General features: G+C 41.0%; 3 protein-coding genes across 3 annotated transcripts; 2 read left to right on the top strand and 1 right to left on the bottom strand.

The window, feature by feature from the left end:
• Window positions 1–304: 304 nt before the first annotated feature.
• On the top strand, window positions 305–7,550 carry entpd5a (ectonucleoside triphosphate diphosphohydrolase 5a). The gene is made up of 13 exons (XM_035674195.1): window positions 305–900; window positions 1,314–1,393; window positions 1,689–1,832; window positions 2,241–2,316; window positions 2,830–2,865; window positions 3,321–3,409; window positions 3,491–3,570; window positions 3,684–3,745; window positions 3,837–3,938; window positions 4,632–4,775; window positions 4,884–4,940; window positions 5,810–5,925; window positions 6,052–7,550. Exons 1-13 carry the CDS (start codon window positions 453–455, stop codon window positions 6,133–6,135), a joined length of 1,518 nt encoding a protein of 505 aa, XP_035530088.1. The 5' UTR covers window positions 305–452; the 3' UTR covers window positions 6,136–7,550.
• Window positions 7,551–7,838: 288 nt separating this feature from the next.
• On the bottom strand, window positions 7,839–17,184 carry coq6 (coenzyme Q6 monooxygenase). The gene is made up of 12 exons (XM_035674407.1): window positions 16,783–17,184; window positions 16,315–16,449; window positions 14,304–14,362; window positions 12,341–12,467; window positions 10,996–11,126; window positions 10,795–10,902; window positions 10,413–10,475; window positions 10,203–10,310; window positions 9,353–9,555; window positions 9,062–9,177; window positions 8,539–8,705; window positions 7,839–7,977 (listed from the first exon to the last, which is right to left on the bottom strand). Exons 1-12 carry the CDS (start codon window positions 16,982–16,984, stop codon window positions 7,948–7,950), a joined length of 1,449 nt encoding a protein of 482 aa, XP_035530300.1. The 5' UTR covers window positions 16,985–17,184; the 3' UTR covers window positions 7,839–7,947.
• Window positions 17,185–17,306: 122 nt separating this feature from the next.
• Window positions 17,307–23,867, top strand: fam161b (FAM161 centrosomal protein B). The gene is made up of 9 exons (XM_035674406.1): window positions 17,307–17,460; window positions 18,618–18,841; window positions 18,925–19,451; window positions 20,230–20,540; window positions 22,317–22,435; window positions 22,538–22,705; window positions 22,811–22,910; window positions 22,996–23,153; window positions 23,397–23,867. Exons 2-9 carry the CDS (start codon window positions 18,630–18,632, stop codon window positions 23,476–23,478), a joined length of 1,677 nt encoding a protein of 558 aa, XP_035530299.1. The 5' UTR covers window positions 17,307–17,460; window positions 18,618–18,629; the 3' UTR covers window positions 23,479–23,867.
• Window positions 23,868–26,585: the final 2,718 nt, after the last annotated feature.

Raw genomic sequence — 26,585 nt, 5'->3', positions numbered from 1 at the left:
CTTCTTTATAAACCCCTTTCTCCTTTTCCTAAGGGGATTTTTTTGGCTCCAAAATAACCAGTAAAGATGAGGAGGGGAAAAACATAACCAAAAATAATCCTCCTCCCCCCTCCAAAAAAAAAAAAAAAAAAAGAGGCAGGTAGTCAGTCTCCAGCTCAGCTCACAGAAGGGGGGACTCCTGATGGAGCTGGGATGTACCGCCACAGGATTGGTGGATGGCTGCTCTCGGTGTGGCCCCATGCCAAGCCCTTATGTCTTTATATACTGTAAACAGATGACCGGACAGTCCTGAGTGTGCATCGCATCCACTCTGCCTCTCTCCATCTCTACCAGCTCCTTCTCTTCGGGGCCCCTGTCAATCTTTAACTTCAGCATCCAACAAGGGCTTCTTCTCCTCAGCTCTCAACCTTTTCTTAAACTCCAGCTGTCTCTTCTCCCCGGCTGTGAAAACAATGGCCACGCCGAGCTTGCTCCTCACTTTATCCGTGTGGCTCCTGGCTGGGAGCCTCTGCGCGGAGGCGACTTACTACCGGCACCACCGCTACGTCCCCCACTTCTACCGCTACCGGGAGCACTCCGCCAACGCGGAAAATCTCCTCCCTGAGGTCTCCAACCCGGTGCCTGAAGTCTCGCAGCCCGGCGTGCCGACCTTCCCCGAGATCCCCGAGGTGTTCCACCCGGTACCTGAAGTCATCCACCCCATACCCGAGGCTTTCCATCCGGTGCCCGAAGTCGTGCATCCGGCACCTGAGCCTTACCACCCATCACCTGAGTTTTACCAGTCGGTGCCTGAAGCCTCCTCCCCTGTCAACATGAGCCGGGTTTTCTACGGGATCATGTTTGATGCCGGGAGCACAGGCAGCAGGATCCACATCTATAAGTTCATCCAGAAAGACCCTGGTAAATGCACCTCTCTCTCTCTCTCTCTTTTCCTCTCTTCCTCTCTCTCCCCCTCTCTCTTTAAACCAATAGTAGGGCTTTGCACATGCTGCTGGCTCCCACTCTGTCTGCTTGCTGTTAGGTCATTCACTGTGTGGTGTAAGGAGAAACATGCACCGGCACCGTGCAATGGGCAATACAGATTCTAAAAGTAGCTGAGGTGGACTTCTAATTTGCCTGTCTGACTCAACTGTGTAGGAAGCAGACCTCTAAAACTGAATCAGGTTGTAGGTGAAGTGCTGCAGTCTAAATATCATAAGTTGAAAAAGAAAAGCTATGCAATTAAATGTACTTAAGTTTCTATTATATCCTAGAATATCATATACAGTTTGTCTGATTTATGATCTGTTCACCGACACTGACTTCTTTTTCAGTCGAGCTGCCAGTTCTGGACAATGAAATGTACCATGCAGTGAAACCTGGACTGTCTCATTATAAGGACAACCCCGAGGAGGTATGTATGCCTGTTTACACCATCACTTATTATTAATTATCAGGTATATTAGGGAGTTGTTCAGAGTCTGCAAATCACCAAACCACTGGGATTTTCTTTGGGTTGGGTTCATGTGATGTAAACACTGCGTAATTACAAAAAATGCCGATGCTGACGATATCACCCCTGCCCACTCCTGTCTGCTGTATTTACCTTCCTTTGACTTACACATGTTTTTTGAAAGACTTTGATCACTGATGAAATGTCTTAGTTTGATTAAACGTCTCTTCTGACGATCATTCTTCCTCCTCTGCAGGGTGGCAACACCATCCGGCAGTTGCTGAAGATTGCCAAGAAGACAGTGCCAGAGGAGGATTGGAAGAGGACCCCGGTGGTCCTGAAGGCCACAGCGGGTCTGCGCCTGCTGCCTGAAGACGAGGCCAATGCTCTTCTGAAGGAGGTGAGGGACATTTTCTCTCTGCCCTCAGACAGTTTGGCACAAACACTACCCGTCCCGCCAAGAAGCGGGATGAGAAACCACTAAGTGCTTACAAGTGTCACTGAAAAAAAGGCAGCAAGTCTGCCCATTTGGTGGCTATCATGTTGCAAAAAAACAGCTGTTGTGGGGTTGTGTGGAGTAACCATATTTGTCATTTAACGTATTAAATCCAGGCTACTGTTTCAGCCTTGCTTGTGGCTGAGTTATCTGTCACTCTAAAACAGAACAGACACAGCTCGTCTTCTGGAGCCAGAATAGACTATATCCTAACAACAGCAGTGTCTGGGTGTGTTGTCTAGTGTCGTTGTATGGCTTTTACACATATCCAGTAAATTATTGTAATGAAATGGTGATAAATCTATTCCACAGGTACGAGATGTATTTGATGAGTCCCCTTTCTTCGTGCCAAACAACAGTGTTTCCATCATGAATGGAGCAAAAGAAGGTAGGTTGTCTTTTACTGTATATAGAGTCCACAAAATAGGATGACGAGATTTTCAGTTTTATATTGTCTGACCAGGTGCTTTAACTGCCTCATTCACTGGGGCTGTATCAAACAACACTGCTCTCATAATGTTTTTTACGAGAGGTCTGTTACTACCTCATTGAGACAAATAAATATGCCAGTGTGAGTCGCTGCCCCACGCCCAATAATTTAGTGCGATCCTCCACATCACTCATTAAGACACCCTCACAATGTCATGTTTCATCATACACTATGTGCCATTCATTATCCTCTTTTTATGAGCGCAATAACTTGACATATGAGACAATTGTAATTACCTGGGCTTGTCTGCAGCACTGCATGTTAGTTACACCAACTCTGCTGCTTTAATATGAGCCTAATGAAAGAGAGCTGGACTTAAAGTTTATTCTCTGTGCTTAAACATAGGTCAGTTGTAATCACTTCTCAGGCTTTTACTAATGCAGACACTTTCACCCGTGTTCTGTTTTTTAGGAGTCCTCGCCTGGGTCACAGTGAACTTCCTTACAGGTAAGACATTGCTTGTGTTTTGCTATGGTGGTGTTAGTGGTCAGGAGGCTCATATCTGAGGCTCCAGTGTACACAGAAGCCCGGCAGTGAAAGACTCTTGTCTCCTGTCTGAGGTTATGAGCTTGAATCACTGGCCCCAGACAGGTTGCAAAAACAAGCAATATTTCCTCACGTTTTTCACACATCTGTGGCACAACACCAAATTTATTTAAAACAGCTACATTAAGCCTCAAACCAAAAAGGTATTTTCTCTCTCAGTGGGGAAAGACATGATCTGTAAGCATGCATCATTCTGACACTAGTGGTTGTAAAAGGAATAAACTCTAACTGAAACTGGTGATAAAGCCAAAAGACTACACAGTGTGCTCTGTTTATTGCACTGATGATGGATAGCAGCTTATCCTTAGCTTCCCTTACCCCGTGTGATGTGTTTTTTAACTTTAATTTTTCCATAGGTCACTTGTACACCAACACAAGGAAGACAGTGGGCATCCTGGATTTGGGTGGAGGATCTACACAGATCACATTCCTTCCCAAGTCAAAGGTGAATTAAATGTTTTATGTGATGGATACATTTTAAAATGTTCAAAAATACACCACTAAACCTTTGTTGTTTATCCAACAGAAAACAGTTCAGTCCGCTCCTTCCAGTTACATTGCCAAATTCGATCTCTTCAACCACACATATCAGCTCTACACACACAGGTAAATAACCAAGAAGATAGCCTATTCTCTATGTATTTGGTTTTGCATGTGAAAACTTATATTAGTGTTCTGTACAGTAAAACTTACCATAATTGTATGTCACCATCACATAGCTACCTTGGAAATGGACTGTATGCAGCTCGACTGGCAACTCTTGGAGCACTAGGAGCTGATGGTAGAGTATCTAGCACCTTTAATCACATGCTTGCACTCTGTGTTATTCTTTCATTGGGAGATGGTAAACTGTCTTGTTTTTGTTTTCCCAGGTCTAGATTGGAAAGTCTTCACAAGTTCCTGCCTCCCGAAAAAGTTCAGAGAAGATGTGACTTTTGGAGGAACCACCTACAAAGTTAGCGGGATTCCAGACGGTAAGATAAAAGCACCCTGAGGTTTTGATTTCCTTCCCAGTGTCTTGGATCCAACAATCCATGCATTCCTTTCTCAGCTCCAGAACACAATAGAGTACAGTATTATACAGTCTCACATGAGAACATTTATCCGCTCAAGTGTATGTAACCTTGGCGCCAAACGCATGTTTTGTCATCCTCTCTCTCTCTGTCCTCCCTCTTGAACAATTATACTGCAGTCAACCTTGTATTTAAAAGAAAAGAAAACTGTCAGTTAACTTCACAAATAAGGCAGTCACTCCCATACCACAGTCGAGTAGCCAAAAGATGCTGGGCTTGTCCCTGAGTTGTTATTTTTTTTGTGTAACGAGTGGCTTGATCTGGACCGCTCACAATTATGTGGTAAAAATAGACAGCCCAACAGGGCCGCGCTAACTGCCGCCGCTCTTGTCAGCACATGGTTTTGCCGGCACAACTTCGCCAACCATACCCCTGGGGCTGTGTGAAACTTGTCCTTCTGGGGCTTCCCTTGTATATTATCTGGTGGTGGGCCTCCAGCTTCAACCCATGGGTGACCTCAGACTGAGGCTCCAGACTCTTCCGCTTGCATTTCAACCATTGCACATTTAACTCATTGTTTGCTCCACCATTTTCAGTATTAGTTAAGCAACTCTTTGGCAAAACTATATTTACCCTTTCCCTCTCTCTCTTCAGGCTATGCAGGCTACAAACTTTGCTACTATGAGGTGATGAAGGTAATCAAAGGAATATTCCACCAGCCTTATGAAGTGAAGGGTAGCAGCGTCTTTTACGCTTTCTCTTACTACTACGACAGAGCTGTGGAGTCTGGCCTCATCGGTGAGTGGGCACAGACCAAGGAGTCACCTTCCAGGACCATTATCTTTCATGCTAATTATCATCTTTTGCACAAAATAGGTACTCAAATTGCATGTTTTTTCTGCACAGATGGCAGTCGAGGTGGTGCACTTGAAGTCAGGGATTTTAAGAAGAGAGCCAAAGAAGGTAAGAGTTACATGCTATCTTCTCTAGGAATGGATAAACTTATGTGTGAAACCAACAATCTTACAAGTTATATATATCAGTCATCTAACCACTGCAACTTCATGCAACACAGTCTAAACAGCAAAAGCACTAAACTTTGTTTGTGCCCAAACACTTGGCACAATTGCACGAAATTGGCACAGCTTATCCTGTCAAAAAAGAATTTATTACAGCAGTAAAATGTAACCGATTATTTGCTTAAATGTGTTATAAAGATGGATTATAAGACGAATGTAGTTCATTATAGAGTAAATATATGTTAACATCACTATAAAATGTTTTAGTATGTTTAACCAATACACACAATGCTTATCAGCTTGAGTGTGTGACACTTGTAATATCAATGTAGAACCAAATTTATAGCAAGTAGGAACGAGTTGGTGTGTTATGTAAGGCTGTTTGTGTTGTGAGAACACTGTCACATGGTCTCGAGGAACAAGTCTGGCTCAGGCTGGGCTGGCAGCTGAGCTGAAGATGTCTGTCTGGCCCAGGCAGGAGGGCACCTGACAGCCACACACCACCTGGCGGCTGACACATACTGAAACACACAAACTGTGTACTAGGCTGTTTAACACCGCCACCCACCCTCAGCCTTGTGCTGACCCTCAGCCGTTCTCCTCGCACCTCCCTGTTTGTTCAGCCAAACAAAACAGAGAGGTCATCTTTTAATCATGTAGCACAGGGGTTAGAAAAGGTGTTGTTTTTTTTGTTAATACGTGGAACGTGACTCCATTATATGATGCAACATGGTGTCAAATGCTTTTTTGTCATCAATATGTAAAACCATTGTTAATGTCACATCTGAAACCTGTGGCTTTTTGTGTTTGCAGTGTGCAACAAAATGACCAAATATCGTGCTATCAGCCCCTTCCTCTGCATGGATATGACATATATCACTTGTCTGCTAAAGGAGGGCTTTGGCTTCAAGGACAGCACTGTGCTGCAGGTGAGAAAAGCAGAGCCACTGACAGTAGATGTGGGACTCATGTTTTTCAAATCAATATGACACTAGGTGTAGGAAATTGTTTCTTTGTGGTCTTAATAGACACCCTGCTGTCACTCTGTTCAACAGCTAGCCAAGAAGGTGAACAACGTGGAGACGAGCTGGGCGCTGGGGGCGACCTTCGACTACTTCAGAAACCTCAATATCCACTAAGGACAGCTCGCTGTCACTGCAGCCGGCACTGAGAGGGACAGTCTGTCACTGTGGGGCTTCCTTTACTCCCTCCACCCTCGATCAGCCCGTCCCCCTCGCAGACACACCCGGTCCCACCACGCCCCTCCTCTTATCCTCAACCTCAGCACCCTTGCGAACACTCCGAGAACTGTTGAAAAAAAGAAATCACTATATTTTTTATAAGGCCAGCTATTTCTACTGTATGTTGAGCTCATGACTGGTGGGCTGACTTTATTTTTTTGTAAAACGTTTACATTTTTGATTCCTTATGGGTGGCTGATCTGAAATGTCTTTCTCACCTACCTGTTAAGTGTGTAGAGGTTAGTTAAGCAATACAACCAGTCATGGTATTTTGGTGCTTACTGTGGTCCTGGTGTGCACTGTGCAGTACAGTGGATTTAGAGACTAGTTGCTGGAAGTGCAACCATAGTTGTCTTTCTAAATGCTTATAAATCAATCTTTTTATTCTAGCAGTAAATTACTTTACAGGACTCTAATTAATTTGCCCCTAGCCTTAGACAAGTTAGACATCATTGGAAACAGAGCAGTTGACTTCTCCAACTTTGCACATAACACTTTAATTGCAGATATTGTAGCTAAGACATGATCAGTTGCTTTGATGTTTCGATGAAGACTTGTACATATAAGTAGTGTTGGATTCACCATGACGGAGGGGGTCAGAGAGAGCGCTGTGGAGAGCTGCCTCTCATAGACTCTCTTGTACAGCTGTTACATGTTTGAGGTTAATTCCTGTATTTTAGAATCCAGCCATTATTGTTTGTTGTGTCTAGAGTGGAAAAGACCCTATCAAGCATGGCTAAATTGCAGGGCCCCTGTGTCTGAACTTTATTTCAGACTAGCAATAGAAAAACCTCTCATCAAGGGTAGATAGTGCACCCATCAACATAATTTACAGCCATTAAATACAGCCAAAAATGTTAACAGAAATTATGTAAAAAGTCTGAAACCCACGACTTCTTCATTTGTTGCTGGTGGCTCAAAAACATTGTCTGTTTGTCATTTTTCTTGTGAACTGTACAATATTTAAATAACTAAGTTTATCGTTTAATGTAGAGTATTTTAATTACCCTCATCCAATATTAACTCTTGAACTATCTGTGTAACTGCTCTTTGCGCCATGCCTTTGCCGTCTTTCCAGTATTCAACATGTTCAATAACTACTGCTGTATATACATAATGTAAACTTTTATTTGTAAAATCTTTTGACAGGAATTGCTTTTACATTGCAAAAACTTAATGCTGCAGTTTCTCAGAAATGCCTCTATGTTCATCAGTATGAATAACCTGATGACTGACAATATGTAAATTGTTGTTTTTATTAAATCCAGTGAAATACGTGTATACTATACAGTACATGTTTTAATAAAACATGAAAAATGCTTTTTGTGTATTGATACTTTTTTTTATGGAGTCAGACATCTTATAATAAAACACTATAAAGAGCACTATTACCATGTAGTTGATCGTTGATTGTTTCTGCATTGGAGAATAGAGTGCTTTAAATGTTTTCATATTACATCTTTTAGATATACTTCTTGGATAATTTAGATGTATCTGCAAAATAGCAATCTTTATGCTTTTGATATGTTATATGCTTGGTACAGCAGCAATGTTGTGCACTATATACTTCTGCCAAAGCACACACAAGAAAACAAATCACAAAAGAGTTAAAATATATCTTTATTATTTTATTTTTTATATTCACAATCTTTACAGCATTTAAAGCTCAGTCTCTGGAGATCCACCAATGACCACTGCATGACTGATGCATCACTTGCTTGCAAACGCCATGATCTGCTCCTGCAGTGGCAAAAGAGACGACAACTCAAAAACTTTGTAACCTTTGAATGTGTTCACTAAAAGCCTGTTACAAGTAAGCAGACCTCTATACAAGACCTGTAAACCAGTGAAGTCCCAACATTTAATATGGAAAAAAATGTCACGTTTCAGTTGCCACCATGGTGAAATGCCTTTACAACCAGTTATAGTTGTGTTGGTCTGAATCACTTAGTAGGAAATAAAGCCATTTCACATGAGTGGTTGGTAATAAAAGGAGTGTGAAAACACAAGCCAACACCGCTGTCCGCTGCCCCAGGGCCAGCCCTGCACCCCACCCACACACTTTTGGTAACACTAAATTTGGGGCTAAACTTAGATGCCATAGTAGTAGGTTCAGAACCCTGGAAATTATAGACACCGCTAAAGTAAAGCTCCGTGTAATCAGAAAAGAGGGTGGAGGGTGGGTCAGGGTGGAGGCGGAGCTAAGGTTTGACAGGTGGTTGATATTATCTGAATGATGGCCAGGTTCACTGGGATGTACAGGATGTTTGGGTGTAGATGCTAGAAGAAGAAGGAGCTTACTTTAAGTGCTGGGAGCATGTTGGTGGCCTGCAGGCCGAAGGTGCGTAGGAGAACAACAGGAGCAACGTTAGTGGAATAAAGCCGTTTCATGAGGTCGATGGCAGCCATCATGGGCAGGTTGTGTCGCTGGCGTTCAGTTTCATATTCTAACAGGTGCTGAATTGCTCCTGCACAAACAAACAAAAGAATGGGGGTTAAAAAGCAGAGAGTTTAAGCTTGTCTGTCATATGTTTTCTGCATTAAGTCAATACACTGGTGCTATTTTGACTGCAGGCTATTTAACGTAGGAAAAAATAAGCACAATATCTCATAACAGGATTTCATTTTTTCTAAAAAGCAACTTACATATAGTTCCTGGCAGAATTAACAGAAAAAACATCAAATAAATGTTACCGGAAAGGCTGATGCTTTTTATAATTCAGATCAACAGCATGCGTTTGAGCTGGGGCTATGGAAAAGAGCTTAGGGGGAAACCACTGTGCTATAGTTGCAGCGCTTGTCTCTGTTTAGAGTTCTCACTGACCCAGGTCCTTCCCGTTAAAGGCCGCCTGGCTCAGGAGCTCTGTGAGGCAAGCCACATCCCCAAAGCCCAGGTTGGCTCCCTGACCCGCCAGTGGATGGACACGATGGGCTGCATCCCTGCAAAGACAAACATATCCCCCCCTCTATTCAAATGCATTCAACTCACAGTATATTATGCACAGTGCAAGATCACAGTAAACATTACTTGAGAAAACAGCTCAAAAGTCTGGATTTGTAGGTCAATCTTAAAGTGTTAATGTGCAGGCCATTACTTTCACTGTGGCTGTCTTACCCAATGAGAGCTACCCGGTGCCTGATGTACTCAGATGCATGACCCATGCCCAGAGGAAACATGACCCGGGTCTTTGGGCCAATCCCCGCCACACTTGGGGGAAGCTGTCGAGGTGAACCTGCAGATGGCATGATGGCTGACAGGGCGCCGCGGAACAGAGAGCCAGCCGTCTCAATCAGCTCCGACTGGTTCTCATTACTCCACTGTTGGTGCACACGCAGACAGGCGAGAAGACAGAGACATATTCACAGAGAATGAGAAATGGCCAGAAGAGAGAGAAAACAGACATTGTCCCTTTGAGTGGACAAAGAAATTAGCTGACATAGGAGCAAAGCTGAACTCCAGGCCAGCGAAAGTGCTTTTTTTCCCTCCCTAACTAACTGGTTTGGCAGGGCTTCGGGAGCTGGGCTAATTAAAAGAAGATGCCGGCCAGGCTATGCAGTTGAATTAGCTCTGTTTGAAAAACATTCCATGCAGTAATGGTCGACACTGGGAGACCACAGGTTTAATTAGCAAACCAGGCCTGAAACCAAACGTGACTCAACCGTGGTGACCCCGTCCATCAGCAGGCCCAGTAAAAATAGCCAGCTTGGGAAAAAGGAGTTTCTCCAAACATAAAAAAAATGGATAGAGAAATATTAGTATTGTAAAAGGTTTGGGCAAAACAATGACAATATTGTTTGCATGAGTCACTAAAAACAGCTCGACACGTGAGTAAGGCTACGGAGAACCCCTGCCACATACAGCATGCTGCGCACAAATACAGAAATCTTGCAACATCTCCCTGACACATGTGGAAATCTGACTTTAAACACAACATCAGCAGTTTGAAGGTTGGAGCGAGACTTACAAAGGCAGAGTTGATAGCGTCGACAAAGCTCTCGTCATCCAGCTCCAGCAGCTCCTCTGCGAGCCGATGGGTGGTTGACCACACCAGAGAGCTCTCTGTGTCCGACAGCTGCAGTGTACAGAGCATGGAAACTGACATCGAATACTTATGTGACAGTCGGATATTTTGCAAAAAGAAAAAATACTGCAGTAAATAATGCGGATGTATTACCGGTAACATTGCAATGGGTCCTGTTGGGAGGAACCTCTGCCATGCGACATTGTTCTCCGTGGGCTGTCAAACACATAAATTAGATTAAATTAAATATTATACTGAAATATTGTGGCATTGCATTGTAGGGCATACATTTTAATTACACACACTGCACATAAAAACAAGATATTATAAATGGTACTTCTGGGTGGGTGTGTTGTTCTTAGCATGCTGACAGATGTGACATTAAAATTACTATCATAATAATTCTCAGTATATTCACACACAGTAACATAACATAGTGCATGTTCAAATTATAAATATATATAATATGTGGGGAGTGATGCATGACACACATTATATAATTAGAATTAAACTGTATGAATGTGTTCATACTCACCTCTGATAGGTGCAGCACAGCAACCACAGCAGATTGGTCATAATTCCACTTGACTGTGGGTATCCCCAATTCCCGCCTCACCATTGAGTTTGGTCCATCTGCACCAATCTGAAAAACAGACGAGAAAAAGGAAACAGTAAAAAAACAAACAGAAAAGGTACAAGGATAGATGGACAGGTTGTGTGACGGAATCAAACTGACCAGCAGCTTGGTCTGAACAGTCTCTCCGTTGGCCAATGTGACCTGGACCCATGGGATGGATTCTGCTGCCTGATGGGGCATGGGCCATGCGTACTTCACAACCTTGGACCTGTACTTAACTTGCACATTATCTGACGGACAACAAGGACATAAAAATGGTGACTACAAAGGCAGCAGAAAAGAAGAAAAAAACAAACAAAACGCAGCGTTTCTCAAAATAAAATTGCAACTGGTGTGACTCTCACACAACAAAGGGATCAATCTTGGTCCCGTGTATGTATCATCACACTAAATCAGTGCTTTGCTTCTTTTTCTGTCAAAACGAGAGGATTGCTTGCCTGCAGCCGAAGCAGTGGAAGATCTATAAACCACCTCATAAAACACTACTGGTTTTCCTCCCTGGCACATAAGCTGCAGAAGTTCACATTTGACAATCTTCTTAATGGTCTCGGCCTGCCACATTGCCCTGACTAATAGTGTTTATCTACAAGGATACCACGCCACACTTTGCACATGCTGCCAGCTTGTTAGATTTTGCACTAAAATGGCCCTCTTTCTTAAAATATCAGCAGCTGGACATCCCAAACATGAAAGGATCCTGAGCTACGCTGGCTCATGCCGACTTGGAGCGGCACCCATCCACAGAACGGCTACTGGTTCCTGAACACAAATGTCAAATATGGGTTTTCAGTGATTGGAGAGCAGGGTTGCATTGAAAACAGCTGGCGCAGAGCACACTTCTCATGTACTGCACTGAGCATAACAACACCACAGCTGAAATGAGAGGAGAGAGAGAAACGGACAAATGGGAGGCACATGAGGCAAAAACGTGCTGTAACCGCACATCCGTTGTTTGGTGCAAAATGTTGAAAACTGTTTATAAATATGCCAGTTTAACTGTCAAGCACATAGCAGAGCAAGGTTTTATTTGCGAACCTCACAAAAGTTGGTCTAATGTCAACAGCAATACAACACTACACAGTGTCAGAGCTTTAGTGTCTTGAGAGGTAGCAAAGCTTGGGAGCACATGGCAGCTTTAAATAGGTCACTGGACCACTTCACGTGTCCTCAGAGGGTGCCGGGGCTCGGCAGTTCCCAAAATGTGAGGTTTTGATCGAAATTGCAGGAAAAACACAAATGGCTCCAAGGGCTGAACTTGTCTTTAAAAACAGTCACCGGGAGAGAGTACAAATAAACAAAACCTGGGGACAGGATGGAATAAATGTGGTGGCATTAGCTGCCAGACTCGGCGCCCATTAGGCAGATGGAACAGGAATCAAGAAGTCTTACAGAGCGCTGCTACTGTGTATGGGCTTCATGTTTTAATCATAAACGCAGTGCTTACCGGACAGAGTGTCCAGCTGTTTAGTGAGTGCAGCCACAATGATGTCGTTCTCCACGATGTATGCCATCTCGTCCTGCAGGTTCTCCTTATCGAAAGTGATCAGGGCATCAGAGCAGGCATCCCAAACCTAAATGAGAGGACTCATTATGCGTGTGGTCTGCAAGTCTGTCCTTAAGTGCATCCCCTCTCCCTATATATAGCTGGTGCCGCTTCATTGAGCTGAACACATCAAAGTTGCTAGCTGCTGTTGAAAAGCTGGCACAGCCTGCATACATCAAACCCGGAGTGATGAGGGTCACCAACACCCCCCTCTGGCTGGACGGCTGACTCCAGCTTAATGGAGCCCTCTCTGAGGTGGAAGACCAAATGACATTTTGTGATGTGGATTTTTGTAAAAACATTTGGAAACACAAATAACAAATGACATGTTTGTGAACATAAAGAGTGGGTCAATATTTATCCGCAACCAAAAGTGGTAGATTAAGATATAGTTGTAGGCTTCTGTAATTCCAACCCTGAAAGCACCATTTGAGTTAAACATGAGGGGGTGAAAAGTGTTTGTACAAGGTTAATCATCTCCTGGCTTGTAACTATGGCGACAGAACCCATCATTCTGCAGTAATATGCTGCTGCACTACTTTTTTCCAACTTGCCATAAAGTAGGGGGATATACCCCACAGAAAACCACTAATGGCAGTGGGTTTGCAACTTGTGATAAGTGGTTGGGGAGAAAGATTTACTGAGACCAGCCTAAAAATTGTTTTGGTTTTTTTCATTTTTTTTATGCAGGGTGAAATGATGCAGCTTTTTTTGAGTTACTACATACTTTAAACAATATACTTCCTTGCAACTTTATAGAGAAAAATGCGGGCAAAATGACGCCTTAATGGCAAAAACTTAGTTTGCCTTCTGTTCCAAATCTAAACCCTCAGTGCTTACTGGATATTTAAGGTGGAAGAGCATTTTATAGCATGGAAAGAATGTTATTTAGAACCTGCAGTACGTACTTTCCAGTGCTATGGCTGGGGATGTATATGACTGAGATTCAATGAGCAAACAAGCCAAAACAGTGGTAGCAGAGTGAAGGTATAATGGGAGAGGTGCACTACCATAATCACTGTAAGGCATTGCATGATGACATCTTAGGCCCAGAGAGAAACCCTGCGGTTGAGTGTTTGGTACACACCGACCACATCTTACAAGAGGGACTGAGCCTGCACCCACAGCCGTAAAGCGGGTTCACTCTGCAGCAAACAACCACTCTCCTCCTAATCTTTCATCTTCTTCCCGTTGTTCACATGAATCTTCGTAATTATACGATATGGGGAACGAGTACCAATTTGAAAACGTCAAAATGATTTACTCTTCATAGAAAACATGGCTTTAATAAATAAAACTTGCATGGTCAGAGAACCATCACGTAGTTTAAATGTACTAGAAGAAAGGGCTTTTTTTTAAATATACCTTGTGCTCTTTGACATTCCTTGTGCCACAGATCCTGCAAAGCTACTGAAAGGGCATAAATTGCACAAAGGAATGAACAAAATGCATGTTACATGAAACCGCTGTTTGCCATTTTAATGTGAACAATTACATACCATACACATGATTATATGATACAGTATTGTGTTGCTTGTTCATTAAGCTGAATGACTGAGTACAGGCTGAGTGTCACAGATTTTTCTCTCCACAAATTGTATGGTGCTGTGATTGATGGATGACAGAAATACATACAGTATGCCTGTAAATTAGACTGTCTGGAAGACATATGAAGAAAAACTCAAGTTGTGTAACAGAAAGATTTTGGGAAATTCTCAGTACTGCAGCATTGGCTCTAGTTTGCCTTAAAATTATACTTTTGTGAATTTTTTACATTGCAGTACAATGCTGGTTACTGTACCCATGCGTTGCATAGATTTTAAAAAGCAACTTCATGTACATAGTGAGCTGAAGATCAACATACCTGCATCTTTTTATAGGGCTTGCACCTCATATTTGTGATGTGTTCCCACGCTCCAATACCTGTGTGTGCACGAACACATTTACAAAACAATTACAATACTAATTTAATGCAACATTGCATGACAGTGTTTTACAAGACATGTTACGTTGATCTAGTGATGGAAACACACTAATGGTAAAAACATTATACTGAACGTTATACTGAACATACTGAAAACCTGGGTTATCTCTGGATCTCTCGCTGATTGTTTGATTTTGTGCAACATGCGAGAACTGGCTGAGCTTTTACTTTTTGCGCAGGTGCCAGTGGCAGGCGATGAGGTCACAGCCGGGCACTATGTTTGAAATAAACTGCTTCGCACTGCATTCCTTTCAAATACTCTACTGACATTTCAGTGTTAACACTGTAAAGTCAATAAATGCAATAATGCAGGTGAGTGGAGTGAAGTGAGTTTGAGATGTTAAGCAAAGCTTTAGCCTCTCTCTCTCTCTCACTGGCTTATTGTTACTAAAAATATTATCATGTTGCATTATGTCCTTCACCTATATTTTACTATTTTATAATCTTCATGTTTTAGAAATTGTGTCATCAAAGTGTGTATATAATTTCATTTTGTTGGTTTGTTCTGTACACTAGACATCTATTGCATGTCTGTCTGGCCTGGGAGAGGGATTCTTCCATTTTTTCCCTGTTAAAAGGTTTTCCCCTATCTGAATTGAGGGTCTAAGGACTGAGGGTGTTGTAAAGATTATAAAGCCCCCTGAGGCAAATTGTGATTTATGATTTTGGGCTGTATAATATAATTTGACTTTACTTGACTTGTGATCTCACAAACTTCACATCACATCACTCAACTGCTCAGTTGACTACATATTAAACTTTATGTTATTTTAAGAACCGGAATCAGAATAAATGTGGATGAACTTAGTTGTCCAACCATGAAAGCAATTTAGCCAATGATGTAGTTTCATATCTATTTTGACAGTCTCAAATAAAGACAAATCCTTTTGGAGGCATTTTAAACTGTGTTTGCTGGTAAGAAAATACATCTTACCTGAAACATGAATTGAGATCTACATATAATCTGTATTTTCTTTGTAAACTGTCATATTGAGGGGTGAGAACCAGAGGGGTGTAAGTAACACCTGACTAACTTTTTAGGAGAGTCAAAACAAACAGTGACCATACTTTGCCCTGATGTTTAATCTTTAGTATTAAAACCACATAAACACATGGATGATATATACTTAATGACCAATATTTTGACAATATTTTATTTTTGGTTTTTGATCAATAACTCATTCTAATTGTTTTATAATTCACATGTGCCCTTTCCAGTAGAAGAGCTCATCAAGAGCTTTTATTTAATATATTTTTATTTATTTATTTTCTGTATATATATATATATATAAAACATTTTTGCCCAAAATGTAATTTACACCCCTCTGGTTCACACTCCTGAATATGGTTCATTGGTAAGAAGATTGTGTGTAAAACAGTGGTTGTATGTGCCAGTAGCATGTGGTCTGGATTTAAGGTCATTTTCATCTATTCTTAATGGATTCTAGACCTGAGATTGCAGAATTAGGACAGAGAAAATGTTTCACAGATGAGTTCATCAAACTTAAATTACGTGGCCTGCAATCCCAGACTCTCCCTTTTCCTGGCTGCCAAAATCTCTAACCTTGAGAGAGATACTTAGTGTCAAGAAACATCCCAGGTGACCCATCACATAAGGAACAATTAAGGTCAGATATGATTCCTTCTAAGCCAGCATGACTGGACAGTGTCTGATCCCTGGCTTACCTTGTCAGAGCCATTTAACAGTCTAGCTCCACAAGGTTCTCACAGCTAATCCCCACAGAAATAACTTTTTGATTTCTTTTCTGTCTGTGACGAAAGCCCTCTTTAAAATGCACAACGCCTTTCAACAAGAACATGACAAAAACAAAATGTCACAGACCACGTGATAATGTTTTTGTGTGTCAGGTTGTGTCAGTGTATATTGTACCGCTGAGGAGGGTGGCGGAGCCCGGACTGATGGAGCTGACTCTGGTGCTGTACGTGTCTGGGACCTTGTCTATTACTTTCTTGTTTCCAGCTTCAAGCAGAAGAATCTTCCTACCCACCAAGTTGGGATCCATGCCTGTCAAAAAACATTTAAATACCATATAAAAATGACAGCACATAATTCTCAGCAGTGTTTCTAAAGTGGTATGCATTGCTCAAATCTTGTGGTGAAGCTGTGAGTGTTTCCCTGGAATCATAAAATCTGACTCAACATGTTTTTTCACATTGCATCACATTTGACTTGCTATTTTAGAGTAATTATCCCAAGTGTCAATGGGTTTATCTGCAGGTTTAAGTGAATTAAGACAGCTTCTGATAGCACTATTTTTTATTTTAAACTGACTGGTTAATAACAGCTGAAGTCACACACCAAAATGTGGTCAGTCAGTGCTGGGAGAGCATTACTCACCTAGGGAACATGCCATAGCAGATCCAACCATTCCTCCCCCGGATATAATAACATCATAAACCTCTTTCTTGCCAGAGTCGTCTCCGTGTTCTGCACACACTAACCCCCGGCTGATGATCTTTAGAGCAGATAAATGCTTTTCTGCTATAAAACACCGGCCAAGGCCGTTTAAGGCCAGCGTCGCCTGTGTGAGCTTATGCATGATTCTGTCTTCACTCTGTCTTCATATGGGACAAGCCCCGCATTAAACAAGAGACACCAAATACAACCTTTAAAATCTAGATACTGCTCATATGACAATCAGATAAACGTGTCTCCTTGAATGTCCTAATAACAGCAGCTGTGACTCTCCTGTAATCCAGCCATGTTGTGTTGACAATCGCTCCAGAGGAAGTACTTCCGGTTTCGCGTCCAATCACAGAGGACGTCTTCTGCGTCTGGCGTTGCCGCTCATGTCCACAAACAGTGCTAATGTTACCAAAAACTGAGGAGTAAAAGACACTCGCTGCGTTTCAGGTGTAATACAAAGACTCTTATGAACTTTAATTCGCCAACAGACCGCGTTAGCTGTCCAGATATAAGCTGTAGCGTAACTCGTCAGCGGAGGTGTAACGTTTGGGGGAGTTTGGAAGACGCTTTGACGCCAAGAAACACTTCCTAAAACTCATCTTTTATCAGGTTGGCGGCTCATTATTACTTTCCATTTGAATATGGTTGATTTAATTTGTTTTACCGTGTGCTTTCAAGTGGCAGAAAATAGAGAGCAGCTTAGTATAAAAGCGAATACGTATGGAAACCTAGTTTAACAGACGCTGAATACAAGTCCTTAAATCGACATTACGCACTGTTTAGAGCGCAGAGCTCTGGTTTCCAAGGCAACCCGTTTACACAGACCGGACGTGGAGTTAACAGCAAGTTTATATCAGCAAGCCTTAAAACACAAAACAGGACAACTACGGGTGACTTGATCTATTTGGATTAATAAAATAATGAGGAATGCCCATTGTAAGTGCTTCTTCAAATAGCTTGAAATTTATCCAAACCAACCATCGAAAACCCAAAGAGATTCAATGTATGCTGCTGTATACAATTGAGAAAAACAGCAAATCCTCATTATTTAAGATTAGAGCTGCAACTAAGAGTTATTTAGATTCATTATTTTCCATTTACTTTCTGGAATAATCGATTGATGGTTAGGTCTACAAAATGCAAGAATATTGTCCATCACAGTTCCCCAGAGCCCAACATGGTGTTGTATGTTTTGTTCTACCAATGGTCCAAACCCAAAGATATTTAGTTTACAAAACCATTCACAACTAATAAAACCAACATATATACCAACATACAGTCACATTTGAGAGGACCAGACAGTGTTGAATTTTTGCTTATGGAAATGGCATAAATGAGTATTGCCAATTCATTTAATCGTTATATTATAATTTAAGGAAATGTGCCGAGATCAAATAACATAAGTATTTATTTATTTCCATAAATACAGGGAAATACAGTTGTTGCAGCAGCACAAGGACAGAAATAAGCACAAATAAATAGAGAAAGTAAAAAATAAATGGTAAGAGGTATATAAAACTAAAATAAGAATAGAAGTAAAAATAGAAACTATGCAAGAGCAATAGAGTAACAGAGTAATGTTTATGTAAAATGGAAGGAAGTGTACATTTAAATAACAAATAATGAAATGAATTAAATAATATGGATCCATAAGAGTTTGGGTAATTTTGCTTTGAAAAAATAAACTTCCACATTGAATCAGTTTCAAGAATTGTGTTTTCACTTTACTATCCCTGTTTATTTATTTTATTATTATTATTTTTAAGTTTTAGAGAAATATGTCAAAGCTGGAGACCGTGCTGGAAGATGGACTCAGATCAGAGTTGGTGCTCCAGCACCAGCTGAAGGCCCTGAGTGAGGCCCTCAGGCAGCAGATGCAGGAGACAGAGAGGAGACAGAGAGAAGAGCTGGAGAGGAGGATTCATCAGAACGCTCTACTGTCAACTGACCAAGAGTCTGTGGATAAAAATGAACTAAACCATCAGCACAAGTAGGTTTCTTAAAATGTCTTTTATGTTTTATAATAATCATAGTATACACCATTTGTATGCATTTTAAAATTTTTTCTTTCAGAAATGTGGGAATGAGGAGATCCACCTCCACATCTGCCCTAACCTCAGGGAAAGAGATCTTGCACAGACAGTCAGAAAGGTCTTACTCATCTTCTCCAGCTTGGCTATCTTCAACAAACTGGAAGCATTGTTCAGTCAGGAAGACTTCCACGCTGACTCCTACCAGGACTCAACAGTGTGAGCGTTTAGCTTCATGTAAAACAACACAGATGATCAAAGAGGAGGAGGCTGAGGCCGAGTGTCAGAAGAAGTTCTGCGCTCTGCCAGTCCCCAGCCATGTCGTTCAGCCGCTCTATCAGGAGATGATGGAGCTGAGGGAGAAGGAGAGGAAGCAGGGCCGTGAGCAGAGGAGGGACTTTTTGCTCTCCTTTCAAAAACCTTTCACCTTCCTGGAGAGGGAAAAGGAGAAAAGGGAGAATCTGATAGAAAAGCTAAACCAAGCCTCTCGCGATCAGAAAAACAAGGCTGCTAATTTTAGGAAATCTCCCCACAAAGAGCTAAAAGGCTCTTCAGAATCTGAGCTAAAAGGTGGGTTTCCTTTTCTGAATGGATGATGCCAGCTGGTAGAGTGTTTGGTTTAATCGTTGGAATTACAGTGAAAATATGGAGAGATCAGATTCTTTGTAACATCACTCTGTGTGTCACTTTACTGACGGAATATACTGCCGTTAGAACAACTTATTGTCAATGAGTTGTGAGCAACCAACTAAAGAGTGATGATGTCTAGAGTTTTTTAGATTTACAAAATTGTAGTATAATAGTATGCAGTAGCTTATGCTGTAGAAACCTGTAGAAAAGTGTGCTCTGCTGCTCAAGATTTGAGCTAATAAACTTGAGACAACATTACAAATACATGACATTTCACATATCATGTATTTGTATTCACTGTATTCACTGTATGTTGGGTCATTTTCCTTAAATTCGTTGGTCAGTTTTAATGATGGTGATATCACAAAGGAGGCCCTGACAATCTGTTTCTACATTTTCATTTTAAATTTATGGTAACAGTCAACCTTAATAATAAAAAGAAATGAATGAAAGGGAACGAAAAAGTGCAACTGTACCTGATCAATTTAGATGAATTACATTTTGACTTCTCATCAGCTTATATACAAACAAAAGCAGTGTTTTTAATAAAAAGGTTAAAATAAAAAAAGTTTAATAACCGTAACCTTGTATTGAATGACACTATATATCTGTATGGATTGTACTATAATGTAATTATATTTTTTTAAATGTGTGTACATCTGATACATTTTATGACATGACTTCATCTTCTACTTTAACTTATTGTAATTCTGTGCAGACCAGGAGCTTTGCAGAGAAGTCTCCGCTCAGACAACAGTGCAACGTGAGAATCCTATTGTGTCCGGCAGCCCAAAACTTCGCACTGCTGAGCGCACCAGAAAAGGAAAGTTGGGATTCCTGGATGAGAGACCCAGCTTCAAGCCCAAAATCATCCACCAGGTCCCTGATTTCAGCAGGCTGCACAAAGCCTTGCAGACCGAGTCGCTGAGAAAAACACAGAGTAAAGATCCGATAAAATGTAAGCCCTTCTATCTGAGGACATCAGCTCTACCTGCAAGGCAAAGTAGGACGAGCCCTGAAAACTCACAGGTAAAACCTTCCTTTACCCCAGAACTGCCTTTGCTTTAGTTATTTGTCTTCTTCTTACTTCTTCTTTACATGCAATTCATTAATCTAATTCAAGATTTAGGATTTGATTTATGACAGGGGTCTGAGAATTAATTAATGACTCAGAAATATTACCTCATTAAATATAAAGAATAATGTCTGTGTCGAAGAGCCCGTGTCTGCAGAGGAATTACGTAAGAAGACATCCAGGACTCCAAAGCACCAGATGGCTTCACATTATAGTTGTACATTACATCTCTGCTTGATGGATAGTTCAAGTCACATCCACCCACCACTTTATCAAGTCAATACACTTCTCTTTTTTAAGAAAACCACTAGACTTGCTCAAAGCCTCTAAACGTCCAGATGACAAACAGTTCTGATTACTTAAATCCTTGCTTGTTTAAAAAAGCTTCACATCACCATGATTTCCCCAAATATACAATAACTGGCCTAATAAGAACAGATGTTGTTTACCCTACAGTTTTTGCAGACTGCATAATACTCTATCATGTATTCCTGTGGTCCCTCAACACCCAGAAATGTTTATTTCACAAAATGTGACAAAAGACTTATTTCTTGAGGTCATTCAGACCAGTCCACTCAGTTGTGGAACTGTAAAGCTATTTAAAATATGTACAGTGGGCCCTCTTCATAGAGGGAATAGTCCCCTCCTGTGAATAGTTAAATTTAAAACTTTCTCCACCACATAATTTAATTACAGTTTAACTCAAGCCCCATTTCTACAGCGCCTGATGTATGACATAATATTTGTTCACTTTTTGTTCCTCAGTTCAAGCAGAAATATATTTTTTTACGAGATTAATTACATATTTCACAAGACCATTGCTATATATGTTTGCTGATATTTGTCTGGGTGAATGATTCACACAAGGGTATTACAGAGTAAAAGTAATTAGAACAGTAATTAAATAAGAGTAACCGTAATTTACACTAATCCAAAGTGGGAGAACGAACTTTGTGATCAGTGAAAGTTCTTTCCTGTCTTCCTTTCTTTTATCGTCTGGCCAAAATTACTACCACAGATTTTATGAACCATGTCAGTAATTGCTATATACGCTATAGATATACTTAGCCCTGCAGACGAAGGTAAGGCATGTAAAGAGCTACTGTTTAGGTATAATTACAGATTAACATGACATAGGTTCTTCATAGTAAATAATGATCACAGAAACTGACGGATTTATACGGGAAAAAAAGTGCCAAAACAAACAAAAACATTATTCTATTTGTGACCTTAACATTAAACTGTGGTTCTAAAGCCATCAGTACGTCATCAATTAATCTTTTTCATGAATGTTGGTGAAAAAAGTTGTATTGATTATTCTCACAGTGATTCTTGACACAAACAAAAACTGAAAACTACATTTTAGAAATCAAAATAAGTCCATTATTACTAAGCATATTATTTTGGAATTGCTGAAGGTTTTTCCACACAATTTATTTGTTTATTGACAGAAAATGCCGGTCTTCTCTAGTTGACTGATACCAAAAGTAATTCTTAATTATTTTCACTTGGCTGTGCTATGCTGTATCATCTGTCAGAAAACCTTCTATATCTGTCTCAACTCATTGCATTGATTTGGCAGTCTTTATGCTTACGGTACATCAGTTTAAATTGACAATACTTATGTATACTTTGCTGGTGTTACTACTTCACCATGTAGGGTTTTATTTCTAAGCTAATTCTAAATTTGTTTAACAAAAATGTTAACTGTTTTCCCCCCTCATTTACAGGTACCAAAAATAAGTAATCTCAGTAGAAGCAAGTCACTTGGGGCCTTAACATCGCTGTCCACAGACACACTCCCCACGTACATCACAGATGCTGCGAGGAAGCGTTGCATGGCCATCAGGTGACTTGGTTTTTGTGGCATTAGACAATCGATTTATCCTCCGTATGGTTTCTACAAACTAAATAGTTGAATCCCCTGACATATATATTTTCACCTTCATAGAAAGTCAATGGAGACGAGGGATAGCAAGAATCAAGAGAGTGCGGACTGGTTGAGGAAGCACCAAATGAGGTCCCAGGCCATGAAGAAGGCAGTCACACTTCATGCAAAGTTGCTGGACCCACACAGCAGCTTGAAAGAAGTGCAAAATGAAAAACTACAGCACCATCGGTGAGTGCTGGTCAAGTGAGGCCGTTCATTCTCCAATTTTGCAAATCACAACAACCACACATGCCTGCCACAGTAGCTCAAACTATAATCTTCTCCTACATGAAGGGAAGCTGACCGACAAAGGATGAGAGAGTACATGAGGGAGTTACGGGATATAAAGACACGAGTCAGTGAACGCCCTTATTTGTTCGAACAGGTGAAACAGGTAAGTGACATGGTAAGCTGAAAATATTACATCATATTGTAAATGACATGCCCTTCCAACATTAACTTTGTGTTTTTACTGGCAGAAAAATGCAAAGGCTCACGCAGAGCAGACATACAGGAACAAGCTGAAGATAGCCGGCTTAAAAGAACAATTTGTTGAAGAAAATGGAGAAGCAGCTGAAGGAATGTCAACATCATCCAGATCGGAGGACGATACAGATGAGAATGAAATTCATAGCAGGTATGCAGAATGAGAATTTTTAGTTTTGTTCATCCACTATGTAATACCACTGTGTCCGGTAAAATTATGAATAGCACTGGTGCTGGAGAGCCAAGGACTTCATGTGGTTTGGTCATATTACATTACATAATTTTCTGAGCTTGCCCTGCCGCCTTTAGTGAAGAAAAGACAAATACTGTAGCCAAGTAAAAGTTCGATGTAATTACAATATAGCCATTTTCTAACCCAACATGTCTGATTTAGGGAAGAAAATGTAGACGACGGGGAGAAAATTGAAGATGTGGAAGAGAAGAGCGTGAAGTCCAAAGGGGAAGAAATGCCATGATCAAAAAGGTTCAGGCGGCACAGAGTTTCTTGTGGCCTCTCAGCTAGAAAACAACACTGTCCTCAAAAATGTCACAGCTAACTATCGGCACCAAGCGTTTGATAGTTGTGCAACTATAAATTATGAAATTACAAAACATCTGGACTCTACAATCACAAATGTTGGAGATTACAACTGAAAGAAAATAAAAGTTTATAGAACTGTATATTTTATAAGTAATTAATATTTTATATGCTTTAACCCAAATACACATATATGTATACAATCTGTGTGACATTTCAAGAGCAGATTAAGCTGAAAATAAAAAAGCTACTTTTGGTTTTATGACAACAATTTTGCTAAGGAATATGAACACTGTAATTTAGAGGATAATGAACACTTGGTTACCAGAATAAACAGTTGAAAAACAAAATGAGAACCCCAGTTAAGACCACTGTGTCTGTAACATTAATTTGCACTCTGCCCACACTAAATCAAGAAGCTTATGATATTTAAAAAAATATATACAGTATATATGCTTTTACAGTGAGATATTTTATCTTTGACTGCTCTTAGTTGTAATTTTCTTTAGCTGAGTTCTCAATCAAATACTTTTATATTTTTTAATTTAGCAGGTCCCATAAGGACACCAAGCGTCTGACATGGGTCTTTCTCAGATGTTTGGGTTAAAGTTCCCAGTTGTTTCCTCAGCCACACTGCCACCTAAATAAACAGTTCACAGAGACCAGTTTAGTGGTCTGCCCCAAGCCCATAGACCCACATCAAATACGCTTGTACACTTGTGCTTATACAGCTGACTGCCAGGAATTCGAGAGATCATTTTTACTTACAAGCCACATGGGAATGTCTAAATATGTATATAATCATAATCAAAATGTAATCATGGAGACAAGTACATATATACCGTGTGTACCTCTTGCAGGCCACTGTATAAGATAAGAAAACCTTTATTTGTCCAACAATGGGGAAATTGCAGTTTGTGTTGCGTATTGAAGTTATTGAAGGCAATGTTTGCATGAGTTCAGATCAAGAAATCATTCACATTCTTCTTAAGGTGAAACTATTGAAATTTGAAATGTAACATGCAGATAAGAGTTTGATCTCTTACATACAATTACAATACACATTTCTGCTCCCACACTAATGTTCTTCTTTACATGGTGACTCTAACAGTACAACTGTCCGTCTATTAAAATAAGAATATGATTACATTTGCATAATTAAAAAGATAAGAAAAGTAAGAAAGCCAAACTGTTATTACGTAGTACTAATAGATGTAATAAATAGTCCTTTTCTTGAGATCTCAAACATCACATGACAAAGCTTCAAGGGCTCCATCCTGTCAGGTTGTCATGGGAACCGTGTATCCCTCCCCACTCTGCTTTGTAGTCCCTCAGGAGAGCGCTGTGCACCTCTGATTCCCCGGTGCACGGCTGAAAACAAAACCAATCTCTCTCAACCTGTTAGATAATATCCGAGTGAGAACCTGCATCCTGTGAAATGCATGAGGGAGCAGGCGCCTGTGACAAGTCTTTAAACAAACTGTAGTGCTTCCTTGAATGTGTGTGGAAGCTGAGAAAGGGAACAAACACATCTCATTTAGATTAATGAGAGGCTGTGCACTTGGGCACCGAATGTTATGATCACACTGTTTGAGGAGTGGCTCTACTTAGCAGATGAACAATATAATTTCACCAAGGTGGTGCGTTCAGGTCTTTTATTATTCCAGCCGCTGAACGATATAAAAATTCCCACACATTTAATTCTGTAAATGCAAGGGTTGCAAATGTAGGCAGTTGAGGACACACCCTAGAATAGATGATATAGGCCTCAAATGGACTTCACTGTCACAATGTCAGCAAGTTCCTAGTCTCACATTTTCCTAGTCTGCATTTTTTTTCCTGCCATGTACTAACTATTCCGTCATTTAAGAGCCTGCAAGTCCCACCTGCCCCGCAATGACCCCTGTTTTGCTGCCATTTCCCTCGCCCACCTGCACACCTGTTCCCACTTCCCCATCAGCCCAGTAACATATTTACCGGCCAGTTCCATTTATTCCCCCGTCTGCCTCAATTTCCCAACCATTTTCTCAGCCTTTTGCCTGTAACGACCCCTCTGTCTGCCTTATGGACTCCTGCTCTCCAGCCTATTGGAGAAGTTGGCCTCATCTCTCTTGCATGCATGGTTTTTACATTTTCGACCTTTAGAAGACTTTTGATTTTACTTGTTTGTCTTGCTGTTGGGTTCAAACCTGTTTTTACTGGGCAAAATTGCAGCAATGGCACTGTATGAAATGCTTATGTTGTGTTTTCTGTTTTTCCTTTTCTCTCTATTTTAATTGTTAATTTTTATTCTCTTGATTATAAAGTGCAAAGGCCATGTGTTTTTGTTAAGTATAGTGTATGTTGTGTATGCATGTATAGTCTCCGTATATTTTAGTCCTCGGTTCACCTGCAGGAGGAGCTGTGGCTCGCTGCAGCCTCTCTGGAGCAGAAGAGAGAGATCCCTCTTTTTCTCCTTCAGTGGCATGAATAATATCCCCAGTGCTGGAGAGAGAGCTTATCAAGAGGCAAACGGGAAGGGGAGAGAGAGATAGCAGCCAGTGTGACAGATAAGAGCGTGGCAGAACTTGTCTCCCTGACTGCACCGTGGGCCGGGGAAAGAGAGAGCAAGTGCACCAGAGTGTCAGGCAAGGCTGCTGCCTGCATACACACAAACACACTCTCTCTCTCTTACACACACACACACACACACACACACACAAAGATTGGTTTACTACATGCAAACAGCAGACGGCTCATAGCGATTAGATGACGCATCAACCTCTTTCAGCCTGGAAGTGAACATGCTTGGCCTTGTCCTCCTGTCACTTTCACACACTCACACACTCACACACTCACTCACACACACTCACACACACACACACTCACACACACACACACATCCTGCCTGGAAATGTTTAACTGTCATAACCTTGGTTTTACTTTCCTCTGTGCTGTTTTGCTTCTGTTGCACAGAACTGATCCATGAAGTTATTGTTACAGTTTTTTCCAATTGCTAAAACACAATTTTGCAAACTAGGCTGGTTTTATCAAAATACTTAACAC

This window comes from Morone saxatilis, unplaced genomic scaffold (assembly GCF_004916995.1).
Source record: "Morone saxatilis isolate NCDOM2014 unplaced genomic scaffold, NCSU_SB_2.0 Contig3, whole genome shotgun sequence".
NCBI lineage: Eukaryota > Metazoa > Chordata > Actinopteri > Moronidae > Morone > Morone saxatilis.
This window is presented reverse-complemented; position numbering and strand designations above follow the sequence as displayed.

Excerpts from the sequence above, each read along its gene's own strand:
- entpd5a (XM_035674195.1), top strand. The coding sequence starts at position 453 with ATGGCCACGCCGAGCTTGCTCCTCACTTTATCCGTGTGGCTCCTGGCT. Across the intron at positions 1,394-1,688 it reads ATAAGGACAACCCCGAGGAG|GGTGGCAACACCATCCGGCA; the intron begins GTATGTATGCCT and ends CCTCCTCTGCAG. Across the intron at positions 4,776-4,883 it reads TGTGGAGTCTGGCCTCATCG|ATGGCAGTCGAGGTGGTGCA; the intron begins GTGAGTGGGCAC and ends TTTTCTGCACAG.
- coq6 (XM_035674407.1), bottom strand. The coding sequence starts at position 16,984 with ATGCATAAGCTCACACAGGCGACGCTGGCCTTAAACGGCCTTGGCCGG. Across the intron at positions 16,450-16,782 it reads TGCTATGGCATGTTCCCTAG|GCATGGATCCCAACTTGGTG; the intron begins GTGAGTAATGCT and ends GTTTTTTGACAG. Across the intron at positions 10,903-10,995 it reads CTGTTCAGACCAAGCTGCTG|ATTGGTGCAGATGGACCAAA; the intron begins GTCAGTTTGATT and ends TCTGTTTTTCAG.
- fam161b (XM_035674406.1), top strand. The coding sequence starts at position 18,630 with ATGTCAAAGCTGGAGACCGTGCTGGAAGATGGACTCAGATCAGAGTTG. Across the intron at positions 22,436-22,537 it reads AAGCGTTGCATGGCCATCAG|AAAGTCAATGGAGACGAGGG; the intron begins GTGACTTGGTTT and ends TCACCTTCATAG. Across the intron at positions 22,911-22,995 it reads TGTTCGAACAGGTGAAACAG|AAAAATGCAAAGGCTCACGC; the intron begins GTAAGTGACATG and ends TTTTACTGGCAG.